The sequence below is a fragment of the Diadema antillarum genome, unplaced genomic scaffold (assembly GCF_040938485.1).
Source record: "Diadema antillarum isolate AM-2024a unplaced genomic scaffold, OU_Dant_1.0 seq00000665_RagTag, whole genome shotgun sequence".
Lineage (NCBI taxonomy): Eukaryota > Metazoa > Echinodermata > Echinoidea > Diadematoida > Diadematidae > Diadema > Diadema antillarum.
In genome coordinates, this window is record NW_027271576.1 from 124,563 (window position 1) to 141,971 (window position 17,409).

General features: G+C 39.1%; 1 protein-coding gene across 1 annotated transcript in view; it reads left to right on the top strand.

Annotated features, from left to right (window-relative positions):
- Positions 1-16,145, top strand: part of LOC139736839 (solute carrier family 12 member 2-like) — a 55,377-nt gene extending 39,232 nt beyond the window's left edge. Inside the window, exons 14-25 of the mRNA XM_071647502.1 lie at positions 1,526-1,681; positions 2,782-2,881; positions 3,948-4,059; positions 6,739-6,873; positions 7,835-7,941; positions 8,872-8,990; positions 9,984-10,280; positions 11,402-11,513; positions 12,232-12,318; positions 13,264-13,375; positions 14,567-14,634; positions 15,958-16,145. Coding sequence (XP_071503603.1) covers positions 1,526-1,681; positions 2,782-2,881; positions 3,948-4,059; positions 6,739-6,873; positions 7,835-7,941; positions 8,872-8,990; positions 9,984-10,280; positions 11,402-11,513; positions 12,232-12,318; positions 13,264-13,375; positions 14,567-14,634; positions 15,958-16,093 — 1,541 coding nt within the window. The 3' untranslated portion in view covers positions 16,094-16,145. The remainder of the gene's footprint in view (positions 1-1,525; positions 1,682-2,781; positions 2,882-3,947; positions 4,060-6,738; positions 6,874-7,834; positions 7,942-8,871; positions 8,991-9,983; positions 10,281-11,401; positions 11,514-12,231; positions 12,319-13,263; positions 13,376-14,566; positions 14,635-15,957) is intronic.
- Positions 16,146-17,409: the final 1,264 nt, after the last annotated feature.

Here is a 17,409-nt window from a genome sequence, read left to right on the forward strand (position 1 = left end):
GTCGGCAGTCTCCTCACCAACCAATCAGTGACCAGGATGTGAGAAGTGGCTGAGCATAGCGCACCCCGCCCGCACGCACCATTCGACTGGGCAGTGTGCGAGCTTCATGCTTCGTTTAGCAGCAAGCAGCAAACTGACCAATGAGATCACTCTGGTCGTTGTTAGGGGCGGAACCTATCTGTGGCCCTCAATCCAAATTTTCGAACCAGTTTCTGCTTCGTTGAAACGCCAAAAAACATGGCTCAGAAAAACGCTATTTTTTGGTCGTTCCTTTGATCATTTTGCTTCAAAATTTCGACAGATGATAGAAGACATGTTAGACTCCAATAATATATCAAAATCAGAAAATCGTAAGTTTTGACCAATTTTAATGCTCTGACTTCAAACTCGATTTTCATGGCTTCGACCGTGCGCGACTTTAGGACGTTTTTGTTGTAGCGGGTCACATATAACTTACAAGCACATGACTCAGCGTTACAACTGCCTTCTTTTGGCAGCTTTCAAATTTTTTTTTTCTCTAAAAACTTCCTCTTGTCCTGTCCTTTGTGGACCAATTTGATTACTGTATACGCCATATATTTCGCGAGACTAAATTTTCGCGAATCAGGAATTCCTGACAATTTCGCAAGTGGTTAAATTCGCGATCGTGGAGTCCTGTACTGAACGGAGAAGTATACACGCGTATGTTACATTCACATCGGGATCAGAGTCAATATTTTCGTGTGTCTTTAATTTCGCGAATAGCACCTGACTCGCAAAATTTGCGAAAATAAAAACCTCACGAAATATTCGGCGTATACAGTATGTGAGAGAGTTCTGATTTTTAGCAGGTCTTTTCGCTGCGAATGGACCAGCACAGAGAGACAACACAAACTTTACACTATTTGTATGCGGATTTGTTCTAGTCTCTGGTTGTGCTTTGATTTGTACAAGAAGATCTTTTTTTTTTTCATACCTGTAACTTATCCAATTCGTACACCCTGTTATTTGTCTGGAAATTAGGCCATATAGATATATATATATATATATATATATATATATATATATATATATATATATATATATATATTTATATATATATATATATATATATATTTTTTTTTTTATAATCATTGTGTTCTTTGGGTTTTTTTTTTTGTTAGTTTACTAGTTTATTAGTTTGTTAGTTAGTTAGATTGTTTGTTTGTTTGTTTGTTTACTTTTTTACATTTTTACTTTTTTTATTTGAGCTATTCTTTAAACAAGGCTATTAGCAATTTAATTCTTGAGATGTACATAATATGCTGTACCACTATGCCATTTACGTGTAGGTTCTGTACTGCAACTTGTAGGAAAAGCTGCAACACAGCTGCACCAAATGTTTCGAAAAGCACTTCACTCATTAGAAAAAGCAAAAAAAAACAAAACAAGGTAGCTGCCTACCAGCAGTAAGTTTGTGTGAAGTACACAGCAGTGACACCAACTGTTTCCCTTTTGTCCCTCTTTCGTTCTCTCTTTCCCCACATCCTACCTTCTGTCCATCCAGGCTGGAGGCCTGCATTCAAGTACTACAACATGTGGGTGGCCCTCGTGGCCTCAGTCATCTGTGTAGGGGTCATGTTCCTCATCAACTGGTGGGCAGCTCTCCTGACCATCGGCATCGTTTCTGGACTCTACCTCTATGTGCATAGCACTAAACCAGGTCTGCCCATCTCATTCCTTTATTTGCAGAAGGAAAAGTAAAGTAGAATCAATTTAGTAAATTATCAGTCAGTTGTTATGTCACTTGATCGGTTGGTTTGTCAGTCAGTTATCCAATCAATTGCTCAGTTAGTCAGTCTGTCGTCCAGTCAGTCAGCTAGTCAGTCAATAAGGGTGCATTAATGCTCAACTTTTGGGGGGCCATAATAAGTGTTTTGAAATGTGATTAGTGCAAAACACAGTTGCGTCCATGCTCATTTTGATATAAACGCCATTTCAAAACGCAGTTTCAAAACACACAAAAAGGTACGTTTACGATCAGCAATTCTGCCTATTAAATCACGTTTCATTGGGAAGCATAAATGCAAAATCACATATGTAGGCCCTACGTGTTTAAGTGACGTCAGCTCAATGCCTTTCTGGTTCATGTGAAAGCCAGGCGTGCCGCCCTTTTGATTGCTGTGTAATGTATAATTTGCAGGTGTTGTGCTTTTTAGCTTGAGCTTCCTGTCGGTACATACTGTACGTACACAGACATGTTAATGCATAAAGACCTCACTACAATACAATACGATTTTGTCAACAATTTGCTGGTAATATAAATATTCATATTTCCTATCATTGTCTACAGCCTACGTATGTGTACCAGTAAATAATCAAAATGATATCATACTGTATTAGACATGCTAAACATGAAGCTAGTTGAAACATGAACATTGCACACACTCAGTCCAGAACTTCGGAGAAAGTGCGTACCCCAATATAACGAAGCAATCGCAAACATTCTCTCACAAGCTAGAAAAATGTGAGCATACACGTAAGCTGTGCTACCGTGAACGACATTTTGAATCAGCATTCCAAAATGCTGATTCTGCCTTCACAAATCTAGCATAAACACACCCTTAGTTAGTTATCCAGTTATTCAGCCCGTCAGTCATCTAATCAGTCTGCAAAGGTTGTTTGCCCTGTGATTAACCTGCTGAGCTGTATAAAGATGAATTCCTCAAGAACATGTGCCATCATGAAAGGGAAGAAATATAAGTTTTGACACGGCAAGCGTCAAACAAAAAAGTGAAAATGTTTTGCCCTTTTAACCAACAGAAATTAACTGGGGATCTTCCAACCAAGCCTTTTTGTACAAGCGAGCTCTGCAGACCACTATTAAACTTGGCAATGTGCCAGAACATGTGAAGACATTCAGGTAGGTATTGTTATTCTTTCTAGGCTTAGCCCCTAAAGATACCCTTCATAGGTTTATACAATGTAGTCACTTTGTTTCATACAAGTTGGCTTAATTCCCAGATCGTCTGAACACCAATACAGCTAAATTCATTTTGTTTACTGTAAAATTGGTTTCTTTCGCGGTGGTTTTATTTTCGCGCTTTTCGCGCTTTGAGGTTGAACAGCGAATTTAAAATGTTTTGAACTCGTCGGTTGTTACAACGCCATCATTACCGACCGCGAATTTAAACACACGCGAAAAAGTCGGCACCGATTGAAACCGCGAAAGTTTCTGTACGCGAAAGAAACCACTTTTACAGTACTCTCAATTTCATGTAATGACCATTTGGTCTATTAGTCACTTTGGCAGATTGTCATTTCACCTATGTAAATGACCTAATGGTCTAATTGCCACTGACCTCATTTTCTATTAAGAAAATAGACTTGGTGATAACGGACCAATTGGATATTAGATAAAATTGGCATAGCCTTATTGGTAAACTAGATGAAATGGTAATTCAACCATGTGGCAGTGGTTATGTACAATAATCATGTAGATGAAAAACGACAAGACCATGTGGGTTGAAACCAAATGAGCATACTTATGACAAAGGTGAATTACACTGCCATGTTGTCAGAACTTCTTAGATGTGAATAATGAAAACTTATATTTTCGGCACATCTTTTCTGTGTCATTGAGTCTTCTCATGCAGGTGCTGTGTTCCAAACTATATATTTCCCGAAACATTGGGAACCAAAACAAGTTGAAGAAATAATTATGAGGTTATTGTGACCACCAGATGTGCTTAAATAATCTAGTGACATATTTGGCATCTATGTAATGGGGCATCTTCATAACATCCCCAACTAAGAAATAGAATTTGAAGACGAAGAAGAAGCTTTATATCTTTTTGTTTTTAATAGGGGAGGGGGATCCCACATTATGATTCAATGTGTCATTTGACTTTACTGTGACTCCTTCGTCCTAATGTAGGTATTATTTCTCCACTATTTGTGTTTTCCGTATTTTTTTTTGTCTTTGCCAGACCTCAGATCCTGCTCCTCTGTGGACCACCAAACTGCAGACCAGCTATGCTCCACCTCGTCTCTCATATCACCAAGAACACCAGTCTGCTGCTCTGTGGCAATGTCATACTGGTAAGAGAGCATTCTGTCAAAATCTCTTTTAGAGGAGGCCACTTCACAGTCTTTAGTCTTTCTTTTGATAACGTGGCATTCGTCAACCTCATCAACTAATGCTTGTCATGTGGTTTAAGCCTTTCTTGTCACATTTCATTCTTTGATTAATCTAGTCATTTCTCTCTTATTTTTATGCCTCCGCCACGAAGTGGTGCCGGAGGCATTATGTTTTCGGGTTGTCCGTCCGTCCGTCCGTCCGTCCGTCCGTCCGTCCTTCCGTCCGTCTGTAATGAATTTTGTGGACAGGGTAACTATCAAAACCATTTGAGGTATCCTAATGAAACTTGGTATGTATGTGTATTAGGGGGTGAAGTTGTGCCTATCAACTTTTGGGTGCACATGCTCAAGGTCAAAGGTCAGAAGGTCAAGGTCAAATGCTTAAAATTTCACTATTTCCCCCATATCTATGGAATGCCTGAAGATATTTTCTTGAAACTTAGTGTATACATGTATTACCCCATTAAGATTCTCTGGTGAAAGTTTGGGGTCATGAGGTCAAAAGGTCAAAGGTCAAAAGGTCAAGTAAAATGTTAAAATTTCACTTTTTTCTCTTTATCTTGGAAACGTGTTCAAGGTATCTTCATGGAACAAAATATATATGCATGTACTGACTGGCAGTGGTTATCTAGGGAATTTGGGGTTCATGGGGTCAAAGGTCAGGGGTCAAAGGTCAAGGGCAATACTTCAAAATTTTACTATTTTCCTTATATTTATGCAATGCCAGCAGGATTATTTTTTTTTACCCTAACTAGGCCGGGCTATTTAGGTAGTTGATAGAGCCGGGGGGGGGCTCCCAGGCCCCCCCCCCTCCAGATCTCAGCCGTCGACCGCGCGATCGCAACGAAAATTGGCACACACATTGCCTATGATGTAATCTAAAATACCATGAAGTTATTTTTTCAAAAAATCATTGTTTATGCTAAATTATGCTAATTTATGCATGATGATGCATGAAATCACACTATTTGGTATAAATCACAAAATAAAGCTCAAAACAGGCTTATTTTTTTGTGTAAATATTCTTTTTAGTGTCCTTAGCAAATGTAATGAAAAAAAATTGTGATATCCGAAAAAATTCTTAAATATTTTATTGTTTTTTGGAATTTCTTATGTATTTCTTTGTTTTTTCGACTTTATGTTTTTCATTGTTTTTTCGATGAAATTTGTCCGCGACATTGCTCCGAACAAGAAAATATGTTATTCATTGATTTTAATCAATAAAACACCAAAATAATCATGCTTTTATGAAATTTGCCTGTAAGCACAGTTTGCATTGAAATTGTACACGAATTAACGTTTTTGAGCAATTTTTGGTCTGACATGCATGTACATATTTATGCGTAACTTCGGAACCGCGCGCCCGGGCGTCGCAAATTTGGTGTCAAAAGATGCGGGAGACTCGAAAGAAAAAAGTCATGAAACGTCGCGCCGATAGCTTTTTGCGATTGCGATACATCGCGCGGAACGTCGAGGGGGGGGGCCTCTGAGGCCCCCCCCCCGGCCTAGTTAGGGTTAAACTTGATGTATGCATGTATAACCCACTAGAGATTCTCTGGGATTTTTTTTTTTGCCAAGAAGGTCAAAGGTCAAAAGGTCAAAGATCAAGTGAAAGCGCTGAACTTACTTCTTTCTCCATATCTCGGAAGTGGCTCAAGTTATCTTTAAACTTAGTATATATTTATGTATACCTGCCTGACAGTGATTCTCTTATGAATCAAAGGCCAGATGAAAATGATAACAATTTACTGTTCAATACAGAAATTGCACTTTTTTTCCATACCTTTAAAATTACTCAAGTGCGTAAACTTATGAAAGGGTCAAAGTCGAAGTTAAAGTTCTTAAATCCCCAAATACATGCTCTCCTATTCATCCGATTAAACATAGGTCAAGGAAGGTGAACATTTGATACATTTGTGATAAACATGTCATTTTAATATTTTGCCAGTTTTGTGAAAATGTAATCACACATTGTCCACATGTACTATAGACCTACAGTGTATTAGGAGAATCATGCATTATGGCGGAGGCATACCAGTCGCCATAGCGACATTTCTAGTGTATTTATCTATTTATTTATTTTTATTTTTATTTTTTTTTGGTTAACCAGTGCTTGGAAGTCATACTTTTTTTAGATAGTCCAGACCATCCTGTCTTTTTAACTTGTCCTTTTCATTTGACATTCTTAACTCATTGAGGACGGTTTGATGTTGCTACAACATGCATTTCCCATAGACGCTTGCCCGAGTATACTCGGGACTCGTCCTCAATGGGTTAAGTAGTCCTCTCCCCTGTACATTTCCAACTATTCCTTTTCTGTGTTCATTTCTAACCACTCCTTGTCATACATTTTTATCTACTCTATGTCATTGAACATTGTTTATAACTACTTTTGTAATTGGGCACTTTCTAACCAAGCTCATTTGCTGTCTCTACATGTTCTGCTCTCTTTCTCTAGAAATAAAGAATTCATAAACCAATATCATTCTTTTTCTTATTGTATATTCCGTGACCTTTCTTATTTATAGTGTATTTATCTACCTTTCAGCAAGAAATTTCCAGAGTCTCAAATTTGACACTTTATACGTCAGCTTTTTATGTTATTCTGAAAATGAAACTTGCTTGTGTCCTTTCCCCCAGGGAGAGCAGTCTCAAGTGTTTAGACAGCTACGAACTGCGGAGTATGAGCAGTGGTTGAATTACAAGAAAATCAAGGCATTCCTTGCCTTCACCACTGCACCAACACTGAGAAAAGGAGCCCAGCAACTTATGCAGGTGAGGTTACTTCTGAATGGCCACAGAAGGTTTTACTTTTGTTGTGGTGAAATGGCTTTTAGGGGCAGAATTCTAGTTTTCAAATGATCACATATTTTTAGCATCAAATCCGTACTCTTGTATGTTTTCTTCGTGTATAATGTTTTGTGATATCAATATTTCAGAAATTCTAAATGCCTCAACGACTCTACCCATATGTACATGTGTCTTCATTATTTTGTAAGATGGAATAAGTTAAGTTAGTGACATCAAGACAAATTGAAGACTTGTCCTCTTTTGTGTGAAAGACAGGCGTCGATTGTAAAAGAATTACAACAACCACCCGAGCCTTCATGGTTGGCCCTGTGAAAGTCACATCAAATGAAGAAGTGCCAGTTGTTAATAGTGAACAGCTATAATTCTGTTGCAATTGACTGACAAATTGCCATACATTGACGTAAATTCTGTATACGCTGTTATTTTCGCGTACAGATATTTTCGAGAATGAGGAGGTCACATACATTTTCACGAGATGTTGTTTTCACAAATTGACGCAGAGGCCGTTACAAGCGCACTATCACCTTAGCGCATTGTGACATTTTCGTGTGTTGTTAAATTTGCGGTCCAACTGTGATTCGCAAAATTTGCAAAAATTAAACCCTCGCGAAAATAACATACGGTAATCAGTAAATAGTCAATATGTAATCTGTTGCTATGAAAACAAGTCATGCAAGAATTTTATTTATTTGGAAGCTATAATTTTGTTATTCTAATGCAATTTCACATAGTTATGGCTGATCTGTTACCGTAGATCTCTGCATTTCAAGCACAAATCTGTAACAGGAGGTATTGGGTTGCTTGTCTATTGACTTGATGTAACAAAATTCTGACTGTAATGATGATTATGATGATAATGATTAAATGGTAAAATCCCAGTTGGAAGCTTACTAGCGTACTGGTTTTGCTCTTGTTCTCACCGAAGCTTGGAGGCCTAGGTAAGATTCGTCCAAATACAATCTTCATGGGCTTCAAGAGGGACTGGAAAACATGTAAGATCGAGGATGTCTTGGACTATCAGGGTATTATACAGTGAGTCTATTTCATTCCTGGACCCTGTTTCATAAAGCTGTTCGTAAAGTTATGCATGACTTTGCGAACGACTGGAATATGAAATGCCAATACGTGAGCCCATATTTTTTTTCATTATGTTTTAACAAAGTATGATTGTATAACAGTATTTCATCTACATTGTACATTGGGGCAAAATACACTTTCAACTAAAATCGTGTGTTAAAATGTAAGAATAATCATCATCATCTGCAGATTTCAACTTTAGCTATTGAAATTAACAATGATTGGGAAACCCGCTTGGCTTGCCATATTTAAGTCGTCCGTAAAGTCGTGCGTAACTTTATGAACAGCTTTATGAAACAGGGCCTTATTCCCAGATGTATTCTAATATGCACTGATTCTGGAGCATTAATTATGTTGAGTATAACGTGCAGAAATAAAATCATCAAAATTTTTGTTGTGCCAGATATTCAATTGCCATTACTCTCACCATAAAGTGATTTTGTCATGAAAATGTGGACAAGTACATTGCATATTGCATCATATTCGAGTCTTGCGTGATTGTAATGACAGAAAAACTGTTCGGAATTTCCCCCGGTCATAAGGTGAGTGATAATGGCTTTTGGACCTAGTAGCCAGAGCTGTAAATCAAGTGGGAATTGAGGTCTTCAACTCATGCGATTGTGAGAAGCAGGATCTGTTTACAAGAATGCAATGGGAGACCAGAATGGCTGGCTAGTGGCAGAAAACAAAATTTTAAGGAACTTCCTTACCAGCAAACATTGATCCGTTGAGGACGAGCTGATTTTCCTATGATATGTGTATATCATGAACACCTGCCTTAATAGTACACCTGCCTTAATAGTACACTTGGGTCTAAGCTTCAGCAGGTTAGTGAGGACCTATATGCACCAGCACAAATGTATGATGCTCCTTGTATCTTTCTAGCGATGCCTTTGACCTAGAGCTGGGTGTGTGCATTCTGAGACTGAAGGAGGGAGTCGATGTGTCTGCTGCCCTCAACTTTGAAAAAGAAGATCCCAGCACCACAAAGGAAGAGGTCAAAGGTTAGTGAATCATCGTTCTCAAGTGCAGTAGTAATGAAGACAATTAGTCACTGAGTGCAATTCAGTTCAAAGCATTTCTGTAGGAGTGGAGATGTCCATATGATGTCTGTTTAATAGGCAAATCAGTTGCGCAGAGGGAGAAGTTCTGCTCTTTGAACCCTTGAAATTTTAGTTTTTCTTCATGAGCAGGTCAACGTCTGTCTGGTATGATAGTTATTTTTTGGTTTGAAAACAAGAAATTTTGCATTTTGGTGTTGCTATGTAGTGGTTTCTTTAAAAAGCAAAAACAAAAACAGCTTACTTCATCTTAGAGATGCTTCGAAAAAGTAAATCATTTGATGGATGCTGTAATATTAAATCAGCCTTGTAGTGCAGCCATAAGTCAAAGTTCATGGTTCAAGATGAGACTTCTGGTATTCATTATCCAAGTTTGCTGTATGAAGGACTGCTCTCATCCTTGGCACCCAGTGCATACAATTCAAGAAATAATTCCAAAATCTATTTTGTCACAAAATTCAGGACTGTCTGGTCTGAATGGATCTGTGCCCAACATTAGGAATATATGTAAGCTTGTGTAGCATACGAGTCCCGCGATGTTTGTTTTTTTCTGAATTTTATTTGTCACAATGACCATGATTCTTTTCAAACCCTCAGTGTTGGTTGGTGATCTTTAAAGGCGTGTCATACTTATGACTTTCATTTGTCTATTTCTTATTTTTCTATTATGTTTGTAATATACCTGAAATTTTAATGTAGATATTCATGTTTCATGGGCTCTGTGTAGGAATGAATACCTGCATGATAACAAACTTAAGATGAATTAAAGCTGCGCTGAAAGTCTTTTCAAGTTTTACGTAAAAAATGAATTGATAGAATATATTTTACTTATCATATAGGTTTAGACAGTTGTAGCAAACACATGCCAGTCTCATGCTGATGAAACCTCAAGCATTTGATCACACCTTGTAGCTTGCTCCATCTCACATAACCCAGGTGAGAATGATGTCACCACCCCGACCATCACGGTAACTGATGAGACCGAAAGGGACAAAGCCGAGCAGGACGGGGCAGTGGGAGGAGTGACGGAAAAAGAGGCCCGAGAGTCGTCCGCACTGGTCCAGAACTCGGAGGCTGACATGAATGGCCAGCCGGACCAGACGCGACCCCTGCTGACCAGCGAGAAGCTGGTGCGAAACATGCAGATCGACCCCGTCATCAAGACCACGCAGAAGTTCCTGGGCAAGCAACCAAAGGGGACCATCGACGTCTGGTGGCTCTTTGATGATGGAGGTGGGTTCTTTGGGTGATTGGAATTCATGGATGATGATGATGACGACGATAATGATGACGATGACGATGATGATGACGACGATGACAATTGTAACAATGATGATGATGACGATGATGACGATGATGATGATGATGATGATGATGACAGGGACGATGATGAAGATGACGATGACGATAATGACGATGATGATGATGAATATTTCACACATTAGTCACAGAGTTGCATTAAAATACAGGTCTTTAGGTCAAATTTGAATGTGTCACGGTTGTTATACAGTTCTGAAGTTGAATTAGTAGAGAGTTCCAGAGACATGGAGCAATGGAAGAGAAGGCTCTACCCCTGTATTGTTTTAGGCAGGTATTGGGCACTTGAAGAGTCTGTCCTGCTCATCATAGTCGTGGCTGCCGCTGACATACACTGATGGATGATGGATGATGGCTGAATGGATGGATGAAGAAATGGAATGGATGGAGGAATGGATGGAGAAATACTGTAGGCTTGGTGGATGAATGGGATGGATGAATGAAAGGGATTGATGGATGAATGGGATGAATGAATGAAAGGGATTGATGGATGAATGAGATTGATGAATGGATGAATGGGATGGATTAATGAATAGGATGGATGGAGGTATGAATGGGATTGATGGGTAGATGAATGGGTGGGATGGATGAATGATGAAGATGGATGGATGAATGGGTGAATGGGATGGATAGATGAGTAGGACGGATGATGTATGAATGGGGTTGGTGTATGGATGAAATTGATAAATGGATGGATGGATTGTTGAAAGGATGAGTAGATGGGTAACTAGATTGTTGAATAGATTTAGAGTTAGCAGGATAACGAATGATTTGATAAATTGATGGATGCATGAATGAGTGGATAAATGGATGATAAATGTATCGATGGACAACTGGCTGGATGGGTGGATGTATGGAAAGTTAGCTGAAGATAGCCAGATTGATGTATGGATATCAGATGATTGCAGATAGATAGGATAGGTCAGTAGAAGAATGGAATGGATAATTGTGTGCATGTGCTGCTTCACAGAATATAGTGTATGAGATTAATGAAAGACACACAGACTCGCTGACCCGTCCATTTGTCCACTGACCAGGTTTGACCCTCCTGCTGCCCCATCTACTGACCCAGAAGTCCAACTGGCAGAAGTGCAAGATGAGGGTGTTTGCTAGTGGCAAGAAAGAGCGGATGGACCATGAGAAACGAAAGTAAGTCCATTCCCAGACCACTTTTTGTTACCACCGAAAGGAAGGTTTAATGCTTTCCAATTATTGTTTCCTGTTTCTTTATGATTGTTAATACTGGTGTCATTGAATGATAGGGTTTCAAAATAAAGCATTGTGAATGGTTTGTTTGTTTGTTTGTTTTTTATTCTTTTGTAAAATACTATTGAAGAAAGTTTTTTTTTTTTACTATTCAGGAGGGGGTGGTTACATGGAGCCTTTTTGTAGGCCATTAGGATAATAATCAATTTGGCAGCTTTATTACACAATGAAGGATAATGACAAATGATATTTGATCAGTACAGCATATCTTGGGAGATAGTAATCATAGAGAATTGCTATGCTATTCTGTACAAGTGAATTTATGAAATTAACATGATCATTAAGTCACCTGAAAGTTTTGCCTTATTTCCTCAAGATGTAATCTTTACGTTCTTGACTAGATAATAGAAAGTGATTACCTAGAATTAGGACATTTAAATGGATCTAAACCAGTACCTTTAATAGACAAAAAAAAAAAAGTGTAATGCTGATTGATGTATTTTACAATGTGCCAAATGATAGAAGACAGTTTTTAACTTTGGGGCATATTTCTTTTCTTTTCGTTTTCAGGGGGTTCATCAGTCAGGAATGTACAAAATGGAAGCCACATTGCGTGTCTGTCTTTTACCACATTTGTGTCTGTGTGTTTGTTTTTCTACAGTATGGCCAACATGCTGAGCAAGTTTCGCATTCCTCATGACAGCGTGACAATCATCCCAGACATCAGCAAGAAGCCTTCGGCAGCAAGGTACCCTTAAGGGCCTCTTTCTTAGGCCGCATTTGAGCACTCAATGAACAGAACTGAAGCAAACTGATCCATACCTTTACTGTACCATACCATGCCAGAGTGGGAGCATTCTAGTGCTCTGTGAAAAAAAGTGTACCTCATGAGCTATTTTTGGACTCGAGTCAGATGGGTAACAGGTTTTGTAGCAACCAGCATATTCACGTATGTGGTAGCGTGATTACAATGTAGGCTACATACAGGTGTCCGTAACATAGAGAATTGACTCTTTGTATTATGATTGTACACACATTCTTCTCATATCAACATATATTTTGGACTACTTTGCTTTGAACGCTCTCTGGCATGGCATGGTACGGTATGGTACACTTTTGGAGCACATTAGAAAGTGGTCCGCTTTTGGTTCCGTATGGTATAGTATGATACACTTTGGGAGCATTTGAATGCTCCTCTGGCGAGGATTCGGTGCGGTATGGTACATCTTTAGGAGAGTGCTCAAATGCACCCATAGCCAGAGGCCATTATTGCCAATACGACTTCTTGCCATGGTCATTTACTGTAATGTCAGCTGCCATTGCAACATACCGATCAGATTTGAGGATTTTTACTCTTTGCCATAGTAGTTGCTGCTAATGTAATTCACCACGACAGCGAGTCTTTGATACAAATTGACTACACAATATCCTGAAGTATAGTGTACAATCTGTAGCTCTTACACTTAAATATTTCCATTAACTCTGCCAAATGCCACTATTGCTAATATGCTGGAACATCAAATGATCGCTATTAAAGTAGGCTGCCAATGTGTGTGTGACATTGTCAAATACTGGGAGTTTCCTGTGTGGAAAAAACAAAAAGAAAAACAAACAAAATAAAACAAGAGAAGGAATATAACAAAATGTAAGTATGTGTTCTGTCTATGTATTACATTTTGCTTCATCTCTACAGTATAGAGAAGTTCAACAACCTCATCAGACCATGGCTGTTGAAAGATGACGAAGACCCTAAGTCGCATCCCTGGAAGATCACAGAGGCCAACGTGGAGTCTTTGAAGGAGAAGGTGAGATCCACAGGGAAAGGATGCAAGGATTTCTCTACAGTAAAGAGAAAACTCTTCCCTCTGTTCCAGAGTTGCCAAGTTTCGCTGATTCTGCAGGATTCTCCCTGAAAATATCAAAATCTATCCATGTCTGTATAAAAGAATATTAAAATTTCCCTGATTTGGGATTATTTTTGCCCATTGAAATGCATGTAACACACAGATATCTCCCTGATTGCTGTGTGGAATCTTCCTAATTTGGATGTGGGAATGTTAGCAGACCTGGAGTTCTGGTCAGTGTATAATACATTGAGTGAAATCAAAGAAAAAGAATTGAGAATTTTTTTTTGTAAAGTGAACAAGAAATAAGAAATTAGAATGTTATAAAGAATTCATTGTGATTTCTACAGTATAGATGCCAGTCAGAGTCACATAATGCAAATTAGATGATGATGTCAATGCCTCACAACTTCCCAATTTTGGTCTCTCCATTTGAAATAACTTCATAACAAATTCATTTTTTATTCACTGGTGAAACAGCTATGCCAGAGAGTACTAAAGTGTTAAAGGAAAGCATAGCAAAGGTGATTTGTTTGGTGGGAGATCAGTGGATTTGAGTTTGCAACTGATTGACAAATTGCCCTACATCGACGTAAATAAGCACTGAATTGATCAGTGTTTAGTAGTAGCCATGATAAAAAATCATGGGCGTACATACTCGAGCAGGATTCAAACCTACGACCTCCTGATCACCGGACAGGCGTCATCTCCACTAGACCACCGAGCTTTCGCCCGAAAGCAAGTGTTGGTTCTAATCCTTATAGCATGCAGCGGGTACTGCTTTGTTATTCAAATTCAGTGCTTATTTACGTCGATGTAGGGCAATTTGTCAATCAGTTGCAATGAAAACATCTCGACGGAAGAAATTCATGAATTTGGATTTGAGTTTGTTTCTCTGAAGCATCAGGTATGATTATTTATTTGTTTGTTTGTTTATTTATTTATTCATTTATTTATATATTTATTTATTTATTATTTATCTATTGATTAATTTATTTATTTATTCATTTATTTATTCATTTGTTTATCTCTTTCGGGGGGGGGGGGGGGGGGGGGGGGGGGTAATATTTACATTTACGAGCCACATCCTGCTGAATCACGCCTTGTGCTGACCTAGTAGTTACAGAATCTACATCCTCTTTTGTCCTGCAGACCATGAGGCAGATCCGGCTGAGGGAACTGCTGGAGGAACACTCCAGGAATGCCTCGCTGATTGTCATGTGAGTTCAAGCATATTCACCCATTCATTATAGTTGCATGTGTGCTCTGAAAAAAGCTTGTAGCATTGATACTCCGGGGTCTGTTTGGGGATGCTTTCTGAGATGGATAAACCACCACTAGCATTAGCAGTGGCCTGGTGGCCCGATCGGGAAACTACATTTCAAAATGATTTGCTATGTTCCTTTTATTTCATGCCACTGCATTTCTTTTTTCAGGCCACCAAATTTGCAACTTTATAAGATTTTAGTAGCTGAATGGACCACCAGAGAAAAAAGTTGGTGTTGAGCCCTGCGTAATGTTCAGTTTTAGCAACAATAACAGATCCAAATTCTTTGAAACAAAGTGAAGAGGTGATAAAAATTAGATCTAGATAGTTAGTGCCTTGTCTTTGATGAAAATCTGAAACACTCTGACCTTGATTAAATTTAGGGTGAATATCTGTATTACAGCGCTGCACACTTAACCCTTTTTTTCTACTGGTCCAACCTGTCTGTCGGACCAGTAGGTGTCCAGGTTTTCTATTTTTTTACTGGTCCATTCCTGAAAAAGTTACTGGTCCGACAGTGATTTTATACTGGTCAGGGATCGTCAGACCAGTGCCAGTGTGCAGCATTGCTGTATACATTGTTGCCGTTTTATTGATTATAATAACTTCTCTTATATCAGCTTTACAATGACTCTCCATTGATCTATCATACAATGTTGTGTAGATATGAAACATTACTTGCAATTAGTAGATGAGGTTTCTCTATCAATAAAGCACTTGCAAACATGCAGACCTTACGCTCATCATGGCAGTGTCTGCAGTGGTCACAGACCTTACGCCCACCTGTTGCCATGGTGTCTGCAGTAATAAGAAGCTACAGATTGTATTGCACAGAGCCTCATGGGACAGGGCCAAAATATTTCTGTGTCTGATATGCCACCACACAATTCATGTGAAAAACTTAAATGTTTTATCTTTGTAAGGCCAATGCAATGATAATCACCTGTCCCTGTGAAATGTTCCAAATGTGTTGAGTAAATCTCCAAGCAGTACGATAAGATAAGTGTTGTGTTTGGACTTTTCTCTTTTTTATTTGCCTTTGCTGCTTTGCTTCTTTTGGTTTTTTTTGGTTGTCTCTCTTTTCCTTTCCTATTTCTTTTTGGCTTTAATGAAATGATACAATAATCGTCACCATGACTGTAATGATTCAATCATTGTTTTCATAGGTTTTGCCTTACAATGTAACATTACCTATTGTGCTCTTTTGAAGTGACAGAAGTGTAATATTGTTCCTCATGACGCAATGCTTGCTCCTCCCCCGCCCACCCCTCTTCAGGTCCCTGCCAATGCCTCGCAAGGAGCTCTGTCCGCCCATCATGTACATGAGCTGGCTGGAAGTGCTCTCCGACGACCTCCCCCCCATGCTGCTGATGCGTGGCAACCAGACCAGTGTGCTGACCTATTACTCATAGTGGCCAACCTATGCCCCAGGAGAATGCCGATTGATTGTACCACCGCTCTACCCTATCATCAGGCTTCATAGGCATAAATGCCTGGCATTGCAATTAGAGGACCAAAACAACTGAGATACCTGCATGGCAAGATGTCTCCTGTGTGTCTACTGTGACAGCATTCACAGAGCAACTTAGATTTCTTGCTACCTATCATGCACAAATTGCTTGTTTCTGCTTACCTTATAAGTTTTCTGATCATCAAATTTGTGGTGAGATGAATGTTGTAGCAACGAAGAGTATCTTAGTATAATTATTTGGTACAGGGTACAACTTGGCTAGCAGACAGCTACAGTCTGTAGCTGTTTGAGCATACCTAGGACTTTTGTCCTTTGTTTTTATTTTTTTATTTGTGGTTTAGATTATGTAAAGCGCATGTATCGCTAAAGCTAAACAAATTCCAATCTACAGGGTACAGTTGATTCAAAGAAATTGAGCAGTGGATTGAGTGGAAGGGTGAGCTGAAACATTGTGTGGCTGCCTGCAGAGCAATCTTTTCAATCCTGTGAGGTGTACCAGTAGTATGCCACGTTCTGATGAAAGTACCAGGCAAGGTTGTTTTGATATAGACAGTGTGCTGGTGCAGTACTCTGTAGTAGTCTGTACACCCAATTTTAAACAACAACGATGATGATGACGATGATGACGACGACGATGGCGACGACGACGACGACAACAACAACAACAACAACAACAACAACAACAACAACAACAACAACTACGGGAATACAGAGTATGTGTCCAGTATTCTGAGTTTGTTTGTTTTATTTTTCCAATACAACTTGACAATAAACAAATGAGATTTGCGACAGATGCTTAGTAATTAAAAAAACGCACACACACACACACACAAAAAACACTTTGTTGATATTGACAATAGCTGTCTTTGTTTCATGCGAATTTGAAGCAAAGATTGCTGAAGATCTTGAATCTCATTTCACATTGTTGAGTCGAGGCAGACATTGTTAGGAAACCTGATTTGTACTCTATGACCTCGGGGAAAGATGCCTTTCTTTTCTGGGAGGGTTTTCTGCCAAAAATTCAGTTGAAGATTGATTTTTCTGTACCAAGTGGAGGCCCCTCCCCCCCCCCCCCCCCCCCCCCCCCCCCCCCCTTGTTTCACTTTGCCCTGCATGCAGAATCTCTGTCCCCTCATTTCTGGCAAGTGAACAATTACGGAGGGATGAGGATATATTTCTTGGTACATGGGACTATGGCAGCATTGTCTTTGAAATGGGAAAATGGCAATATTTCACCTGCTCAATACCAAAGCACAA